The sequence below is a fragment of the Amblyomma maculatum genome, chromosome 2 (genome assembly GCF_055883805.1).
Source record: "Amblyomma maculatum isolate TAMU_Amacu chromosome 2, ASM5588380v1, whole genome shotgun sequence".
NCBI lineage: Eukaryota > Metazoa > Arthropoda > Arachnida > Ixodida > Ixodidae > Amblyomma > Amblyomma maculatum.
This window is the reverse complement of record NC_139345.1, coordinates 137546917-137567005: the sequence shown is the minus strand read 5'-3', so window position 1 is coordinate 137567005 and position 20089 is coordinate 137546917. Positions and strand designations below refer to the sequence as shown.

At 45.3% G+C, this 20089-nt stretch overlaps 2 protein-coding genes across 2 annotated transcripts; one reads left to right on the top strand and one right to left on the bottom strand.

The window, feature by feature from the left end:
* Positions 1 to 2029: 2029 nt before the first annotated feature.
* On the top strand, positions 2030 to 8015 carry LOC146200023 (uncharacterized). Its single transcript, XM_084592258.1, has 2 exons — positions 2030 to 3206; positions 7980 to 8015. Exons 1-2 carry the CDS (start codon positions 2049 to 2051, stop codon positions 8013 to 8015), a joined length of 1194 nt encoding a protein of 397 aa, XP_084448384.1. The 5' UTR covers positions 2030 to 2048.
* Positions 8016 to 11059: 3044 nt separating this feature from the next.
* On the bottom strand, positions 11060 to 15497 carry LOC146200022 (uncharacterized). The gene is made up of 4 exons (XM_084592844.1): positions 15414 to 15497; positions 14834 to 14890; positions 13519 to 13667; positions 11060 to 11409 (listed from the first exon to the last, which is right to left on the bottom strand). The coding sequence occupies exons 1-4, from the start codon at positions 15418 to 15420 to the stop codon at positions 11092 to 11094; spliced, it is 531 nt and encodes a 176-aa protein (XP_084448970.1). The 5' UTR covers positions 15421 to 15497; the 3' UTR covers positions 11060 to 11091.
* Positions 15498 to 20089: the final 4592 nt, after the last annotated feature.

Here is a 20089-nt window from a genome sequence, read left to right as displayed (position 1 = left end):
ACTCAGCGTCGCCTCCTTTATGTTAGAGCCCAGAGGGAATTGGGAAGATATGAGGAAATAATATAGGCAACAGGTGTGGCAATGCGCCATGCAGGAGTGAGGCTTCCGCAGAAACAAAATGTCATAGAGAAATATATTTTAAGAAAAATCAACAGCTGCAAACGACCTTCAATATTTCGTGTTATTCCTTGTACATGTCTCAACAGGAAACAAAATTGGAAGACATTTTAGTCCCTTTTGCGGTTTGTAACTGATAGTTTTCTCTAGGAAGTTTTTTACATATATATATATATATATATATATATATATATATATATATATATATATATATATATATATATATATATATATATATATATATATATACCTAAATAAAGTAGTATTTTTGTCAAGGAGGGACCGAGTGTGAAGACCATAAATGTTGCTGGTCCCTCAGCGTACACCTAATATGCATCGTGTTGGAAATATTTGCCATTTTGGCAGTGAAGCCGTACATAATCGAGCGAATCTTGAGCCATGAACCACAATAGTCATGCGCAAAGGACAACTTCTGATGAGAAGAAAAATAAGAGCCACGAGATCTGCGCCGCTAGCTCATGGGACACCCTCCAGGCAGAGTGGAGGCCTCACCCAGACCGGCATTAACGAGTGCCTCAGACTCTATCTCTCTCTCCGGCTCCCCGCCGCCGCTCCTTCCCTTCGCGTTCACTTTCGCTTTGTGAAAAATCATTTCGTAATTTGGAATGGCGCAAACGTCCGCAGAATTTTTTCTGCTTAGTAAGACGTATGCAGTCGTTTCCAGCATTTGCGCTATACTCGCAATGAATTCCCATAAATGAAAAACTCCATTTCCTACTTTTCCCAATTATATTACTTCTAATACTAGATCTGCCCCGCCGGGGCGGCGCAGTGGTTACGGCGCTAGACTACTGTGCTCAAGGACGTGGGATCGAATCCCGGCCTCGGCGGCCGCTTTTGGGTGAAGGTGAAAAGCAAGGCGCCCGTGTGCTGTCCGTTGTCAGTGCAAGTTAAAGAACCCCAGGTGGTCAAAATTTCCGGAGTCCTTCTCTACGGCGTCTCTCATAGCCTGAGTTGTTTTGGGGACGTTCAACCCCACAAACCAAACCAAACCAATCTAATAATGGATCTCGATCTTTAATACTCTTGCTGCTGGTTGTTTCGCGTCTTCAGGTCCAATCAAATATACACATTGAGTAAATTTGCTTCCACAAATCTGCTCTGGGTAGTTCTCTCATGGAGGAAAAAAAACTTGAGGTGAAATGTTTGCGCCTGGAAAACGTAAACATTTTGCAATGTTGGCATGCCGTTGCTAGCTACACTTGTACGATGCGGTGAAAAGCCAGCTCTGAAGGCCTCAGGTTGCACAACTATGAATTTATGACGGTGGCCTATTGAATATACGAGCGAGACTATTATGGCAGAAAAATGAGGGAATTTACACTGATCAAGTAGCAAGTGACATGCTCCAACAATGATACACTAGAAAAGCACCAGACATACGCAAATATGAAAAGGCGTCAAACTCTCAAAGGCGGAGATTCAGGTCTCCCCATATATTTTTTCGACAAGAATAAATAAATGCATAGAGAATTTAGTTATTCCGAGAATCCTTATTCCAGCCTTTTTAACCTCGTGGAGGTACTCACATTCAGTGACCAACAAATTCTCGACAGGGGCAGCACAGTAATCATCCAATCTTTCACATCAACATCTTGCTTACCGCCCGCGTGATTCAGGTAGGGTCCTCTGAGCAGCGTCACCTGGCGACAGATAGCGGAAATATTGTAAAAATGAATAAGAGCACATTTAAAGCCTGCCGTACTCGTTGCCTCAGTGGCGCTTGCTTACCGCCTCGTATGAGCCTGCCGGCTTCTGTATTAAGTGTCATGCTTGTGGTAACTGCTCTGCTGTGAGCATTTGATTGTAGCGCGTTTTTGTTGGTTTTGTTGTGTGCTGGTGATGACCGGCAACAAAGAAAAAAATAAGTGGCGCAACTTCCGGCCACCGCAGTGTACGGACGCGGAATCATGAGCTCCGTCGGAGCGGCGATAGCGGCCGTTGCTGGCCGCGGAAACAGGTTTAGCGCCGAAGAAGATAAGGACTACGAGATCGTTTTGCCTACCCTGCCCACCGGACGTGTTGTGTTAAACACGATGTTTTTGCACGGCGACGTGCGTATGAGGCCCTACAGGGTCGAGGACTTCAGGGATGCCCTCGCTAACGTCGGTGCGCTCCCCGACGTCGTGGCGTTGGGGGCGTACCAAATCAACCATGTGTGGGCGGTAACCATGAACAGCACGGAAGCCGCGAAGAAGCTGGCCGCCTTAAAGGAGCTGGAAGTCAAGGGACGCCGCTGCCTCATATTCGACCCTGAAGACCAGCAGGTGAAGCTACGCCTGCACTGGATGCTACACGGTGTCCAAGACGAGGACATCCGGACTGCTTTCGCGGCGTTCGGAAACGTGACCGAGGTGACGCGGGAGCGTTGGCGCGTCGTTGGAATGAAGGAAAAGGGATCCACCACGAGAACAGTGCTGCTCAAGTTGAAGCCAGGTATGAAGATGGACGACCTGCCCCACCAGCTTCGCGTCGCCAGCGAGTTGGCTCTCGTGGTGGTTCCCGGGCGGCCGATGCAGTGCCTGCGGTGTCACGGCACAGGCCACGTTCGCCGTGACTGCAAGGTGCCCAGGTGCTCCAAGTGCAGGCGCTATGGACACGCGGACGCGGACTGCGTCCGCACCTACGCGTCAGCGACCGGGCTCGGTGCGAAGGACGACAACAGGGAGCTGATGGACGTCGCCGAGGCTGAGGAAGCAGCAAAGGGTGCCGACGTGCTGGACAAGGTTCCCGTGTCGCAGGGCACCTCGGTGACTCCGAGTGGCGACGCCCCCCTTGCCGATAAGCCAGAGCTCGCGCCGGCCACGGTGAATTTGCCACAGCCAAGCGAGGAGACCTCAGCGGACGCGGAGAGCCTGCCGGCTCCCAAGGACGCAGAAGCAAAGGAAGTGAGCGAGGTTCACCGGCACAACTGCGGTGGTCGGACGACCACGGCCGCTACCCCTGGGAAACGCCCACATGCCGACACCAGCACCGGCAGAGACAAGGAGGAAACGCCCACTTCCGAGGAACCACCAGCAAAGGCGCCTCAAACAAGGAGGGCCACGTTGAAGCTTCGCTCAAACCTTGCGAGCGAGAGGCGGGCCGGCGACACGGCGCCTCTCGAGCACGGCCAGAAGCTCGAGGAGGACGGAGGCGTCTAGCCTTGTGCTAGGCGCGAGAGGTAAGCACCGTGCTTTCGGTCTCTTCTTATTTAAAAAATGGCTCCTGCATCACCGTTGAAGGTCGCCACGCTAAATGTTAGAGGTCTGGCAGGAAAGAGAAAACAAGGCCAGGTGTGCCGACTTTTAACGGAGCATGATATTGATGTATTAGCTGTGCAGGAGACGAAAGTTGACGGTGAGGAAGAGACCGAGAGCATGGTGCAACGTTTCACGCCTAGGTTTTTTGCTGTGGTTAGCCACGCTGTAGGCACATCGGCTGGCTGTGTTCTTTTTGTGAAGAAGTTGCCGGGGCTTGAAGTGCTTGGTCATTTTTCTTGTGAGTCGGGCCGGTGTGCACTTCTAGATTTTTCGCTGAATAGCACGGATTGGCGGATTGTCTGTCTCTACGCGCCTAATGTAGCAGATGAAAGGGCGCAGTTTTTCCAAGGCATCCAGCAGCGGCTCTGCACCGATAGACAACTGATCGTCCTAGGTGATTTTAATTGCGTCCTTAGTGCGCGAGACAAGACAAGCCGGCGGCCATACCGAGACGCAAGCACTGAAGTGCTGTCGCGAATTGTTGAGGAGTGTAACCTCGAGGATGTGGCAGAGTGTCTCGAGGGAGCCCGCACCGTAAAGCTCACGCATTTCCAGGGTTCGAGCCATGCAAGGCTGGCCCGCATTTATGCATCCCTCGACATCTTACCTGAATGCAATAGTTATGAAGTAGAGCCGGTATCGTTTTCAGACCATTGTTTAGTTAAATGTTCTTTTGGATGGGTAAAGAGAGGGAATTCTTTTTCGTGGGAAATGTGGAAATTCAGTAATAAACTCTTGCAGGATGAACATTTTACCCGCATAGTAAAAGAAGAAATTGAAAAAATAAACCCAAGTAAAAATATGCACCTTTGGCAACAGTGGGAGCTGTGTAAAGAAACTATAAAAATTAAAGCAATAGAGAGGGCAACCTGTATACGGTTTGAGGAAAAGCAGAAAGAGACGGAGTTAAGGACACTGCTCCGTACGTTACTTAAACAGGAAGCTCGAGCGCCGGGGAAATGGATTGAAGATATACGGAAAACAAAGCAAAAACTAGAATTGATAGACGAAGATCGTTATCGAGGTGCGTTAGTGAGGGCAAGGGCAGAAGACACAGCTGCAGGGGAGGCGCCATCAAAACGAGCGCTGGGGTTAGAAAAAGCAAACGCTCAACGGAACCACATCGACCAAATAGATTGGGGCGGTATCTTGGCGGCGGACAACGACCACATCAAAGCAGCGTTCAACGCCCATTACCAAACCCTCTTCGCATCCCACACGGTAGACGCTAACACTTTTAAGAATAAGTTTCTGGCGACGATACCGCGTCTGGACGATGAAGTGAAAGAGAGATTAGAACTAAAGATAACTGAAACAGAAGTGGAGCACGCTATCGACAGTTTAAATGCCGGTAAATCGCCGGGACCGGATGGGTTCAGCGCAGGTTTTTACAAAGAATTTAAGTACGAAATCACACCTATTTTGAACGCAATTTATAACGATGCCTACACATTAAATGCCCTGCCTCCGTCATATGGGTCATCCCACACCGTACTCATTCCTAAAACTGATGAAACAGACAAATTACGCCTGGTAACATCTTACAGACCCATAGCACTTACAAACGTTGAATATAAAATTTTTATGAAGGTTTTGGCCCGAAGGTTGCAAACGGTTATTAAGGATATAGTAGGACCACACCAAACGTGTGGGATAAAAGGGAGGTCAATAGTGACCAACATTCAAAAGGCGCGAAGTGTCCTTGAGTGTTGTGATGACTGGGATGGTCGGGTCGCCATGCTTCAGATCGACCTCGAAAAAGCATTCGACTGCGTCGATCACGAAATTTTGTTTTCCCTTTTAGAACATGTGAATGTTGGTTCAGTTATATGTAAGGGTGTGGCCCTGGCGTACCGTAACTGCACGACGAGAGTGATTATTAATAAGAGTCTGGGAGCCCCCATTCGACTGCAGCGTTCGGTGCGACAGGGCTGTCCCCTCAGTCCTCTTTTGTTTTGCATTTATATTGAAACATTGTGCATGAAACTTATGAATAATGTCAACATTAGTGCGTTTAGGTTACAAGCAGCCGAAGTGAAGCTGCTCGAGTATGCAGACGACATCGTTATTTTTACGGTTGACCAGGAGAGTATCACCGAGGCTGTCAAATGTATCCGTGAGTTCTCTCAAGTTACCGGTAGCGGGGTGAACTGGGCCAAGTGCCTTGGGCTCTGGCATGGACAGTGGCCGTCGAAACCAGATCGCTTTGCCAATGTTACGTGGACAGACACACCGACCAAGTACTTGGGCGTCGAGCTGGGTGCCTACCGCGAAAGCGAGCATTATTGGAAAGGGCAAATGACCGAACTACGGGAGAGAGCCGAGAAGTGGAAAGGCGCAAACATGTCGATTTTTGCCAGAGCTACTGTATGCAATCTTTTTTTTATCAGCAAACTTTGGTACGCAATGCAAGTTTTGAGTTGTTCGCGCGTAAACGTACAGAAGTTACACAGGATTTTCGCCGTTTTTGTTTGGGCAGGTAAATGGGAACGCTGCAGCAGGACGAATTTGTTCCGTCGGGTAAAAGACGGCGGTTTGGGACTCGGCCATCTGTTTTTACGGCAGGTGGTCAACCGGTTTTTGTTTTTTCGGGATGCTTCGGACCCTTTCTTACGCACCGTCTGCCAAGTTAGGCTACGGCGCCTACTGCCGGAGTTTGTTGTCTCCACCGAAGAAGCTACGGGTAGGATTTTTGGTTATTACAGGGAGGTCGTCGCTAGTGTAAGACTTCTTTCAGTGCGTTTTTCTAATGAATATTTGTCCACTGTAAAACGAAAAAAGCTGTATCGCGATTTATGTGACATTGTTTTGCCACAACCCTTGTACAGAACCTTATACAGTGGAGGTCCGGGCAGAGATGTCTTGAAGAGAGTAAAGAAAATGCAGGTGTCGCCAGGAGCTAAGACATTTTTCTTTAAATTACACACCGGAACATTATCAGTAAAGAAGTTTTTGGAGGAAAGGGATTTTTTTTTTTACCGTGGGGGGCGCACTGTTTAATCTGCAAGCAGCCGGAAACAATAGACCATGTTTTTTTGCATTGTTGGGAAGGGGTTTATTTCTGGGATGTTTTGCAACGTACGATAAAGAAAGAATTTCCACTAGACTCCCACGGCATCCGGTATTTAAGCATTGATAATGAAGATGGCGTTCCGTATGATTTAATCATGCTCATGGGCCTCCACTCTATATGGCGCTCCAGAATGGCGGGCTATCACTGCGACAGGGACGCTCGACCCGCTAGAATATACTTTCGAGAAAGTGTGAATTGGTTTATTGCCATACAGAAAGTGGCTGCTGACCCTCCCGAATGGCTCTCAAGGGTAGAGCCTTTGCTGTCGTTGCGGGAGTTTTAATGTACTGAGACGAAGCCAGCCTGACATTGGCTGATGATGACCTTCCAATATGTACTTTGTTTTGTTTTATTCGTGTTGTGTTCTTGTGAAATGGTATGAACCAAAGCCAGGAAATAAAGAAAAAAAAAAGTGGCGCAATGGATAAACATTACTTACCTAAGCACTTGGCGAATAAAATGTATATTCGAATCCTGCATTTCTAAATTTTTTTGAATTTTGTTTTTCAAATTGCAACATTAAAATAAGCTACTAATATCTTTCTGAAAGGTGTTCCCCTTTAGGTTGCATCAATTGTGATGTTTTCAATTCTTAGTCACAAAACCTGCCTTGAACACAGCCGCGAGACAGCAGAATGACAACGCTTACACTATTTAATAATTTTCAACGTAATCATTTCCTGCCTTTAGTGAGTGTATAATACCTTGAGGTTACGTTCAGACACATTTCTCAGTAACAATCGCCGTTTAACCCGCTCAGAGGCGACCAGTGACGACAAAGAAGTTGCGGGACCCTACCGTTGAGAAGACGGAATTACGCTTACCGCCCTTCTGGGTGCATAAGTTAGTGAAGAGCTAAGGTGGAGCGGCATGGGCCTAAACTTAAAGACGAAAGAGCCTATGGATTAAGTAGCCCCTCTATGAAGGTTTTTGATATTTGTAAGAAATAAAGTTCTGCTGAACGAACCGATTACGTAGCTTTTGAACGGGCTTAAAATATGGAGAGTTTTTGTGGTTTGAACCACTATGGTAGCCCGACCTGCTCTCTTGGACATTTGCCACTGACGCACAGTGGCGGGACCTTACAGCGCTAATTGTTGCGGACGTGAAAATTAAGCCGGTCATACTCAAGTCGACTTGCCATTTACGGAAGCCTCCAAGGAATGCTGCAGAGTGTCGCCCTGTGTCTACAGACATGCACTGTGTGAGCAAAAACGCACACGGTCGCCGCCCGCGTCCAGGGAGCTGTTAGATTTATTAAGATCGCCAGCATTTTGTTTCGGGTACGTTGGTTAGTTAGTTACCGAGATTTTATGGCTCATAACTAACTGTCCCGTGCACGTCAGGAAAGTCTGTGTTTAGGGCAATGTTCTCTTTGCTTCCACGTAGTATTTGTATCACGCATCGCTTCTACATGAGCGCATACTGGGAATCTTAGCACCTGAAGTACAACGTTGCTTTTTTTGCTTTCACAGGAGTTTTTAGAGCTTAGAGAAAGGCTTGTTTACTTCTGTGCATTGCGACAGGTACTCAGGGTGCGCCCTCAGAGGCATGGCGGTTGAAGTAGTGGACGCGGGCTCCAGTTCTTGTTTTTACTCGTTGGCAAATTATTTGTTAGGCTTGAAATTTGTGACTTGAACATTACCTATTGCACCTAGTATGTAAACTAGCCTTTCACTTACGAAGCAACTCAACGTACCCTGCTGCTTTATTTACTCTACTCTCACTGGTTTCTTCGTACGTTTTTGAATGCCTTCGCTGCGGTCCCTTTTCTTTCATCATTTATTTCTCTGAAAGTGGTCACATTTGTTTAGTAAAAACAAGACCAGTGTTAAGGTGCAAACATCTGCAAGAAAGAACAAACATACTGAAAGTTGGAAACGGCCTATATAACATTTGCAGTGTCAATTTGATGGCTGGATCAAACGAATCATCTAGCCACGATGAGCTTAAAGGGAAGAAACTTGTATTACCACCAGTTGCTCCCTTCTGCGAAATACGTCCCCTGTCTGAAAATACAATGAGCATATGGGCGTCAAAATTGGGACAAACTAGCTCATCCGCAGTTCCTGTAGCCAAAGCTGCCATTTTCTGTGAATACTGACGAGAAAGTTGTAGAATACCATCTCGCGGCTGCTCTACTTTGTTGTTTTACAGGGCAATTATACTGAGCTTTGTTTTTGTCACAACGCCACTCGGGAGAAAATCTGAAACCCTACGCAGCGCCAGCCTCACACAGCATGAATCTGCCGCTCAACATCTCCGTTGACGGTTTGCTGGCGCAGCTGCAGTGTGCTTCGATGGCGAGAGAGTCGCCGATATGTTCTCAATAAAGATAAGGCAGCAGTATCATGCACCGATAAAGCGCTCCTAAAGGAGCTACAAAGCAGCGCTGCTGATGACTCTTGGACTTGTTTGACCTGTTCGATGACTAATTGAAAGTTCTTGTAAAGACATGCGAGGCTAATGCATCGCGCACGTTCTTACGGTGATCTACCTATAATTTAGTCGGACATTCAAAGCTTAGCAGTAATGGACGCGTTCACTGGAATATCCAGTCAGTGTCGTTGGCATTGGCTTTGTGAGCGAAAATTCCCGATCACGACCCTGATCAGTTGCTGCAGATAGGTTACGTGGTCGGGCACTCATTGGACGGCTGGTTGTGTGAAGAAAGTATGACATGGCTCAGATGGAAATTACAAACTGCGCAATCGGGAAGGTCCTTCGAAACGAGAGGGTGAGATCAGAATCGCATTCTACTGGACCCTTCTTTGGATCCCGAGTGAGACACGCTTTTCCTAGACCACAGAAGCATACGCACGCGGATCATTAAAGCGGCCATTGTCTTTTACGCCGGGGGCCGTTCACATAGCCCGTTAGCTTACGATTGTATGCCAATAAATGGGTGCAGTATTAGAGGGAAGTCGTGTTGAGAGGAGACAAAGACGAGAGCCAACATCGCCGTCACATCTTTATTTTAAAGGCTGAGCTTCAATTCTTTTATTTTCTAAGGTGTGTGTGAAAAGAATTGAGTGGTGTTACTCAGCAACAGACAAATCTGGCGCAACAACATTCATGCCGTTGCTTCCTTAATTATTCAGCCACAGAAAAAAAAAAAAAGAGATCCTATGATCCGGCCATTTTTTATATTTTGTAATTCCGTTTGATAGTATTCATAAATATGTTCTCAGGAAGACATGCTTGCATAAGTAAAGTAATGCGATTGTCCAAAAAACAGTGAGATTAGTTTGTCCTGGCTCCTCAGCATCGTATCCCTCTTAATCTTTAATCTTGTAAAAAGATATGAAGGGTGCGAAACAAAACAACATCAGACAGATGAAATACAGCTTAAAAGATAGAAACACGCTAGCTATAAACGGCTAACGTACAGCGTGAAAGCTTCTATAATTTCTTACGTCAACGATTTAATTAAAGGCATATTTTGTACGTTCCCATAAATATCTCAGCATCAACGAGTGCGCCTGAAGCGCTTTCAAGGAGTCAACGTATGCGATCATTCAGGAAAGGGAGCCGCACATTTGGCGACATTATACCGGATCTTCTTTTCAACTGTTAACAGATCGTTATTTTTAAGCCATTTGAGAGTTGCGTTAGTGTAGTGTGTGCAGGCTGACTGTGCAGCAGCCTGCAAGGCCCACACTTTTACATATATATAGGCCATTAATTAGGTAACATTATTTAATCAAGGTTTTTATTTATTGTTAAGGGCCTAATTTTTATTAATAAAATGAAGAACGTCAATACAAAGGCTGAGTTAAGTTTTTGAATTCATTTATAGGCAACGCAGTTCGAAATATTTACTGTCCGACACTGCACATTTTAAAACGGCGTCGCAGGGCCTGGTTCTGTAGCGGAAATTTCGCTCACTGATTCTACGACGTGAAAAGTAAAAAGCAACATCATTTTTAAAATGTGCATTGCGTGAAGCCGGCTTTCTGAAATTAAAAAAATTGTATTTTGACGTTAAACATTTCGAAATGCATTGTCTGTAAAGGAAACCTAAAACTTTACCTAGCTTTTATGTTGATGGCTTTAATTTCGCAACAAACTGCTGGCCCCTAAAATCGAAGATAAAAAGTTCATTAGCTAAGCTTAGGTAATTATTTTTTTTAACTACTAACTACTGAGTTCTATCACGTATATATGATCCGCCTTGCTTTATAATCCATCTGCACAGACCGCAGTTAAGCATCTCTTAAAGGGCTTAAACAATAAGCTGCAAGCAGTTAAAAATGCGTTATAAATGGTTCTGTTCATTTACCTCGCAACTATATAAAAGAAAAAGAAGCGCGTCTTTTTCATACTCTTCTGCCCGGATTCGATCTCTGAGCTTTGTGTACTGTCTCAGTGGAGCATTTTCAGCTTTCAGGTAACTTGACATGACCGCCTATTACCACATTACCAAAGCCTATATTAGGCTATCCTATTTTTGTTCTTCCGCCCGCTCTAGCGCTGTCATATTTAGTGACAGTATTGAGAGATTCTGAACTACAGTATAACAGAATACTATGTCGAGAAGCGAGTGCATCTCCTATTCATTTTTCATGTGAGTGAGGTAGAAAAAATGAATCTTGCGCCACAAAAGTATTTCATACATTATAATTTATTCCCATGTTTCTAACTTTCAAGCAGAGCCATGCCTTGTTTTTGAAGCCTCAGTCCAACACGCTCAATGTCTCCGGCCACGGCCTTCACGAAGTCCACGCGGCTGTTAGAATCCTCCAATGCATAAGCTTCCGCAAACTTGCTGAATATCTTTGCCATGATCTCCATAGCCTTTTCTGTAGCCTTTCGCTTGACTTCATCGCTAGCCGCCTTGAAGTGCTCTTTGGCGTCGTTGTAGGCATCCTTTACCGCTCCCGCTACCTTGGCGGTGGCGTTCTGTACGGCAGACTTAGTCTTAGCCCACAGGGCGCGGATGAAATACTCGTCCGTCTGTAAATTGAGAAAAAGATAAGTAGCGGTTACAATCCTACCAAGTGTGAATTATGAGCAGTAATCGTTAGATGTGTTATACAGAGTAGATGAACGCTTGGAATTTTTAAAAGCATGGCACCATGGTGTCATCCTTCGGTACGGCGCGGATGTCGTTTCTTCTCTCAGCGCCCCTGTTGCCCAGGAGCCGCCCTCTCTCCTCGCCTCCTGACAGTAGACTGATTATGATGACGTCGATGGAGTCATGTAGCTGCGTTATGACAAATTAAAATTAAGCGTTGCTTAAATATGTATAACTTGGGGGATATCTCCCCGAGCATTGAGAAAGAGTTGTTAACAATGATTCTTATAGCTTGTTTGGCGCAGCATCTAGCCTTTGTACACAGACCTTGTAGTAAAAAGGGAGACACATTGTTTCTTTTAGGTCTCTTCACACTTCTCTGGGTGCTCGGAGGCGGCTCCCGGTTTTGTTTCAACGTCCTCGGAAATCCGGCGACAACGGGAGCCATTATTATATCATGCTTAACAGCGATGAGGTAATCAGCGAGGGGACAACTGCACATGCTACTCCAGGGCCGCTGATCACAGCGGCGCGACCTGTCCTCACGCGACCCTTCAGCCATGCTTTTACGCGTTCCTATTGGCCCGCTGTTCATCTGCCTCTGGGCGCCGCGCTCTTCTTTGTCATCTTTCTCGTTCGCTTTGATGCCTACGTCGAATGAGATGGCTTTGCTGTCGCCGCTCAAAGCGGATACTGGACTGAGAACTGCGATCTACCAGACATGGGGAGCAAAGAACATAGTACAATATGAACTTCCTGAAAACATCTCTGCGTCTCCGTTACTAAGGGTAGTTTCGCGCGAAGGGAACCTTGTTGCTATAAAAAGATAATACACAGGGCTTAAGCTATTAAGCATGATATGTCGTGAACTCCCGTTGTTGGTAAACTTGTGGGATTGTCCAGCCAGCAACGGAGGGCCAACATCAGGCCTCTTTTTCCCCTTCATCCACGCATCGAAATGTGAACATCCGGGTGCCGAAAGAGATCTAATAAATCGAGTTCTCCGCTGTCTAATACTTCCGAGCCCTCTTAAGGGATGGCGTCATGGTTCTACACTCACAAAAAGAACACCGCCCGACGCCAACGGTCCAGACATCTGCTGTTCGAAGCGCGTTCAGCTATTTTGAAAGCCGTCTACAGCTATGCTATAGCTCTCTTCTACGGCGTTAGCTTGAGGCGCTTCCCCCCTTTGCGGGTGGATGTATACACATTCGGGGAGCGCTCGGAAGAGCTGCTTCTCTTGCATTCCTCTCAGACCTGCGTCCCGTCATGGCGCGCACGCTTTTGCATCCTTCTGCATTTCAAAGAGTAGTCATTCTTTTTTATAAAATGTGCAGCGCTGATACCAGGAGATCTGTAAAATTCGTTTGACGCAATTATCTACGGCAACTCATTTCTTGGTCGTGTCAGCATCTTCGTCCCAGATGCACACTAGCTTCGGTATCAAACGCACCATACTTCAATAAAGCAGTTAGTAGGAGCACATTGAGGCTCTGCTGTATAGTAGACGATAAAAGGGAGGGGTTCCTTCCCATTTGCACTAACAGTCTGCTAGGTGATTTTGCCTTCAGCGGTAGGAATGGTGGGCTACCTTTCGCTCCAGCAATGTCTTCCCTTCTCAGTCTTCGCAAGCGCAGCACCTCCGGGCTAATGACGTTCTCACAATTTTGTTAAAAACACAGAATACAGCACGAAGGCGCTGCCACATGCGCCTGACGCAGTATATGAGCAGCATCTCCCAGTAGATAACTTGCCTGATAGCATGTTTTATTGAATTCTTAGCCATGCATTCTCGCACGCTCACGCTTTTTCTGATGCCTCTAATATAGGAGGCATCCAGAGAACCCTTATCCCAAGCAACAGCTACTTGATTTTTCAAAGCCAAGAAATATAGTCAATAAAAGGCGTGGTTTTTGTGAAAGTGAGTTATGGAAAGATTTTTTTCTGATGAAATTTTTTACCTTGACATATTTTCCAAGCCACCGCTTTCTAAGAGGCCCTATCTTCCTGTGGCGGTTTTACCTACACCCTCTTTTCCTCTATCTTACCTCAGCACTTAAGTCTTCATCTTCAAGCTGCCCGGCCACGTCACGCAGGATCTCACCCACACGAATTGCATCTTGGGCCACAGATTTCAGTTGGTCGTCGAAGGCTGCGTCAATGGCTGACTCTTGCTTTGGGAGCACTGAAGCCGATGCTGTAAAGGTAAGATTTTATATTGAACTGTGATGACGTCCCAATCCGAAATGTTCAGAGATAACGAAAGGTACTTCGTTATCGTATGAATATTCTCTGAGCTTGCACTAATCTCCAGCTTCCACATTTCATAAATATATGATCGGTTTTCAAGAGCAAGTGTCTGGCAGGTGAAAGCGGGAAGGTGACATAGGCGGCCGCTGACTGGTGGGCAATGTGTATGAGATCGTGAGACCAGATGATCAATATAAATTGGCATGTTCTCCAAACACATTAAAAGGAGTTACCGGGACCTTGGGTCCTGATTTAGACACACCATTTCTATAGACACATTTGTGCGCCTGGTCAATATGGGATATAAACCTATGTGAGGCGCTTTTTCACGAAATGTTGATAACGCCTCTGACCGAATGAGTTTACGTCACCTCGTATCGCAACCGCAGCTCCAGTGTGCCTAATTCGCATTTGGCCCAGCCACGTTACTAGGCATCGATTCCGTAATGCGGCAGCATCCTAGCATTTGAATGCTAGAGTTACTTAGTGGTCGCAAAATTGCTATTGCAAGCTGTGTAATGGCTCAGACATGGCGCGGAAATGGTGGCGAGACGTTAGGCTTTGTCGCCAAGTCCCAAATGCGCATTTTGTATCTAGTAGTAATGACCTCTACAGGCAATGGTTTTCATCTGGTTGCCAAACAAAATTTTTAACTACGGCAAAGGCCTGCCCTTTGCGCCTAATTGTGCAGTACTAATGTGTTTTTGAGATAGGAAGCAGCATTCTCAGCATACTTGCATGAGTTCTAGAACGAAATGCTCTCTCCGCCTTTGTACTAGGCACCTCAACGCCATGTGTTAGGGAACGAAACATCGATGCAATTTAATTTTCGGAATATTTTTTTTATACATGAACCTTTGCGGCGAAATAATTTCAACAACAATGAATCCCCCCTTAGCATTGGCATAAATTCGATTCCTGCTCTCAGTTTCAGAAGAGCCTTGGCAAAAAAAAAATGACACCAAACCACAAAATAGTAAACAGGAACGTTTGTATAGCAGGGCCCCATATGCGCTTCTAACTTGTCCTTCCTTTTTGTTTTGCACATAGATTCCTTGTTCAGCATATGTAACTTGTTTTTGGTTCAATAGAACGTAGAGATACAAAACTCACCAGTGAACGCCAAGAAGCCGAAAATGCAAGCACCTAGAATGATTTGCTTCATGGTTGCTGTAGAGAAAAAAAATTCAAATGTTTTTGTAACTGGTTGCGGCAAGAAAAGAACAGACATAATACGTTTTCTTGCGGGGTTAATGGCCACTATGCACACCGTCCTGCTAATATCGAGTATCATTAGCCAGCAAAGAAAAGTATTTCTTTAACCTTACGGGGTATATCAGCCTGATAAGGTTATATGCTAACCACTGTGCGTGAACGTTGTAATATCCATATACCTTTGCACATTTTTTTTACGAACTATGTTGCACGATTGTAGCATTTTACCCATAGTCATCAATGAGCGTTTAGAGTAAAACTATGCATATATCTGATGTAGAATTTGTTCGTTCCTTATAGTGAAGTTCCCCTTTTTAGCCCGAATGTAATTTAAAAAAGCTTTTCACCCTTTCGCTCACAGCAGTTCAAACAATCTGAATTTTTAACTTAGTATTCCATTTCTATTTGTTATAAGTTCTGCATTACAAAACGGTAGATAAACAGCCGGCAAGACTGAACGTAGCATGAGTCTACTTACTGAGCATGAAATCTTTCCACCAACAGTATGAGGACCTTTCTGGAGACCGTCACGCACTCACTCTGACTTCAGTGGGACTTTTATATGCAATTAGGTTCTAAGCCGAGGCTTCTTTTATCCAGCGTATGATAAGGAAACAATTGATGCGCGCTCAAAAGAAAATCACAAAAAGCCAGTGGTAGCGTATCGTCAGGCCACTGATAAGCATTCCTGGGGTACCCTCGCAGCCCTCAGATACGGTGTATTGATGGAGGTAGCGCATGACTGCATTCCGCGTGGATTCCTGCTAAATACAAAAATGCTAGAAATTTGTTCTTTTTTTTACTGTTGACTGTAAAGTGTTTTTCACCTGCCTGCTTACTTTACTATTAAGCTCCAAAAGTCGTCATTCGACATTTCTCGCTTCTCTCCTTATATTAGGCCACTTCAAAAGCCATGCTTTGCAGACGTAATCGGTTAGTTGGGCAGAACAACTTTATTTCTTAAAAAAAATGAAAACTTTCAAAAAATCTCTACTTAATTCATAAACCCCAAGTTTAGGCCCATGCCGGCAACTAAAGCTGTTCAATAACCTTTGCGCCAAGGAGGGCGGTAAGCAAGAAGTTGATGTGAAAGATTGGATGGTTACTGTGCTACCCCTTTAGAGAATTTGTTGGACACGAGGGGTGATCAGTGCCTCCACGAGGTTAAAGAGGCTAGAATAAAGATTCGGGGACTAACTAAATCGTCTATGTTTTTATCTATTCTTGTCGAAAACATGGATGGGAGACCTTAATTTTCACCATTTAAAAATACGACGCCGTTTCATATTTGCGCACTTGTGCTGCTTCTCTAGCGTATCCTGATTGGAGCATATCATTTACTACTTGATCTTTGTATAATCCCTCCTTCGTGCCCCAATTGCCTTGCTCATATATGTAATAGGTCACTTCATAGATTCATACTTATAATCGCTGAGGTCATCAGAGCTGGCTTTTCACCGCGTCGTACAAGTGTAGCTAGCAACGGCATCCCAACATTGCAAAAGGGTTACGTTTTCCAGGCGGAAACGTTTTCCCTCAAGGTTTTTTCCTGCAGGCGAGAACTGCCCAAAGCAGATGTGCCGAAGCAAATTTGCTCAATTGATGTGTTTGATTGACACTGAAGACGCGGAATAACTAGAGCAAGTGTAATAAAAGATAACAGCCCGGTATTAGAAGTAATATAATTAGGAAAGGTAGGAAATTGGGTTTTTCCTTAATGGGAAGCGGCATTCATCGCGAGTATTGCGCAACTGCTAGCAACGACTGCACCCTTCTTGCTACGCAGAAAAAATACTGCGGGCGATTGCTTTAATCTCTAATACGAAAGTTTTTTTCACACAGCGAAAGTGAATGCAAAGGGTGGGCGCGGCGGCAGGAAGTCAGAGAGAGAGATAGAATCCGAGGCGCTCGTTAATGCCGGTCTGGGTGAGGCCTGCACTCTGCCTCGCAAGCTGTGTCGAGTGTACGATGAGGGAGCGGCGCAGAGTTCGTGACTCTTCTTTTTTTTTTTTTCTTATCAGAAATTGTCATTAGCTCGTGACACTATGTGGTTCTTTGCTCAAGACTCGGTCGATTACGGCGTCAACTGCACCGGCGGTGCCACGGCTTCACTGTCAAACGGGTACGTGCTTTCAAGAAGATGCATATTAGGTCTGCGCTGAGGGACCGCCAACAATCATGGTCTTCACACTCGGTTTCTTCTTGACAAAAATTTTCCATTCTTTAACTTTTCCTTTATACATAAAAAACTTCCTAGAGAGAAATATCACTTAAAAACCGCGAAAGGTACTAATTTGTCTCGTTAATTCGTGCACTGCACTATAGCACCAATTTATTTTTCCTGCTGAGACATGCACATGGGATAACACGAAATGGGGGTAGTCGTTTGCGCATGTTGATTTTTTTTTAAATGTCATCCTTCTCTATAACTTTATTTCTGCGAAAGCCTCACTCCTGCGTGACGCAATTACACGCCTGTCGCCCATATTATTGCCACATAATTTCGCAATTCCCTCTGGTCTGTAAGATAAGGGAGGCGGCGCTGAAGAGGCAAGCCAAACGAACCTATCTGACTGGGCTGGGATCAATACCAAATTGCAGCCTTTTTTTTCTTTATGTTCCTCGAGTGGTTGTCCGAGATGGACCTCATAGCCACCTCGGCAAAATCTAAGAAAGGTTTTTGCACCGTAGCAGGCATTGCTGTATAAATTTGTTTATAAAAAATGCGGATGATATATCTGCAATAATTGCTGCACTAATTGCCTGTTACATTTAGCCTTTGAATATTACGATGCATGATAATGAGCAGGGGTGAGTAAAACGAAACTTTTACTATGTAATATCTGTATTCGTGGCAAGCTGGCTTTCTTGACAATATGAGCCGCAACTCACATGGAGTGACAAGGCTGCCGCAAAGAGTACTGAACGGACTGTATCCTCGTTAACTTAAGCCTTATATCGACTTATGGCTCTGCTCTCCCTCCTCTCATCTAGCAGCAGTCAGAAAACCCCTTGCAATGGGAAAGAAGTCTATGATTTATTATCATCAAAGCTTCCATGACCACTTGCATTTACTGCAGTTGGTTTATTAATATCTTTTTAATTATCTATACACAGCCTAATATATTTTGTGGCACACGTAGAGACATTTTATTTTTTTAACATTTTTGAGTGGTTTCAACGTTCTATATGTATCTTCACTAAGCTAAGCTAAGTTCTGGTCGGTCAGTCGGTCGGTCAGTCGGCTGGCTGGCTGGTTGGCTGGTTGGCTGGTTGGCCGGTAGGCCGGTTGGCTGGCTGGTCGGTCGGTCGGTCGGTCGGTCGGTCGGTCGGTCGGTTGGTTGGTTTGTTGTTGGTTGCGTTACGTTGGTTGCTTTGGTTGGCTGCATCACTTGTTTTCCGATTTAAATTCAAATGTTTCACTCGGCTCCGCATAACTGTACCATCTCTGTGAGGTGCAGACCTTATCCGGCTCTTGTTTTTCTTTTTGCTTCCCACGCAAAATCACTTCTGGTCGGTAGACATCGAATGCAAAAAATAAATTTGAATTTCACTTTCTCATGAGTTCGTTTAGTATACAAAGTTTGACATCGCAAATCCGCTCAGGCTATGGCGGACACCGTAGAACAGGGTTCCGAAACTTCAGACGAGCACAGACAGCACAGGCACTTCAGACTACTAATAGACTTTCAGACAGCTTGTAGTATGATACAAGGTTTCGCCTGAGCAGGCGACCTTCCAACATATTGCTGCATGAGACACCGGCACCAAAATACGCAATTAATGGGCTTCAGGCTACGCCAAACTAGCCTGAAACATTTTCTCCAATGGTACCTTCGCGAATTTACTAATCGTTCAGCGATGAACCATATGGAAACCACTCTGGTGACGCAAACGTATAACAACAAACTTAAACACATCAGGGGCGCCAGGAATAATTTTGAAGTGAAAGATTGAAAGCCCCACCTCGAGCCGAGGCAAGCTAAGGCTCACATTTGACATTCAGTTAGCCGGAGGACAAAGTACGATAATAAGAAAAGGTCACGCCCCACCCATATGTGTCGTAACTTGACCTAGCCAGGGGGGAAAGTATTGTTATAAGGAAAGACCACACTGGCAGTTACGGAATAAAAACTGTCTTCAAAGGAAATCGAACCGGTATCCCTCCGATCCCAAGTCGAGAGCGCAAACCATGCTTCACTTTTTTTTCACTCAAAATATACATTATTTACACAAGCACCCGCAGCCGCTATTTACTGAGGAAAATGACCTAAATTATTTCAATAAATTTTACGTTTCATTATGCGGGAGCCAGTCAGGGCGTGAATTCAAAAATTTTATAATTTCGCAATATTTCACAGTGGCTTCCCTAAAATGTTCTTTCACTGACCGTGCGTTAAGATCTGCGTGACGCACCGCCATCCTACTTCCATGCGATAGCGTTGGGCACACCATTACTCCACTTCTGGCTCGTGTGAAACAGATGGCAAAAATCCTTCACTGGCTTGACTATAACAGTAACGATGAAATAACGCTGCAGTTAGTAGTAATGATAGTGATGGTAGTAGGGATGTCAATTATTGTGCATTTTGTTGATAATGATGAAAGTAGCAAAAGGGATGATCAGGATGAGTAACAAGAAATATAACCACGTCTGACGAAGCTTCTACTTCATCTTGGTTAAGCAGTGTTAAACCTCAGTCATTTTGTAGTCCCGCTGCCAAACTAATGGTGGGCAGTTGGTTGTGTCGAGGCAACTGCAAACACACGTTTCCAAGGCTGTTAGCCCTTAATAATCTCCACCTATACATATATCCTTGATCTGAAGATATACTCATATTATTCGCCGCAAGATCGACCTAGAGATGGCGCCACCGTCGCTCCAATAGTGGGGATCGGCAGCCCCACAGAAACGCCCACGGCGTATATCTGCTTCCGAGTTTAGGGCGGGTTTGTTGGTGATGAAAGCGTGCCTTATGCAATGCATTAGCAATATATTGTTTACAGGGCTCCAATATTGCTGAATACAATCCGTGGATTTCGCCAATGCGTCAAAAAAACGGAGAAGAGCGGATTTTAGGAAAACAAGGCATGCAAACACCCGTCTTTTAAATTTACTGGCATCGCTTTGCATGCTTTTTCGTTGCACGGTGC

Bases quoted from the DNA above. Each gene is read 5' to 3' on its own strand.
- LOC146200022 (XM_084592844.1), bottom strand. The intron at 13,668-14,833 runs GTGAGTTTTGTA...TTACCTTTACAG, and splicing joins CGGCTTCTTGGCGTTCACTG to CATCGGCTTCAGTGCTCCCA. The intron at 11,410-13,518 runs GTAAGATAGAGG...CTCAATTTACAG, and splicing joins ATGAAGACTTAAGTGCTGAG to ACGGACGAGTATTTCATCCG.
- LOC146200023 (XM_084592258.1), top strand. From the start codon at position 2,049: ATGAGCTCCGTCGGAGCGGCGATAGCGGCCGTTGCTGGCCGCGGAAAC. The intron at 3,207-7,979 runs GCGAGCGAGAGG...GCATTGCGACAG, and splicing joins TGAAGCTTCGCTCAAACCTT to GTACTCAGGGTGCGCCCTCA.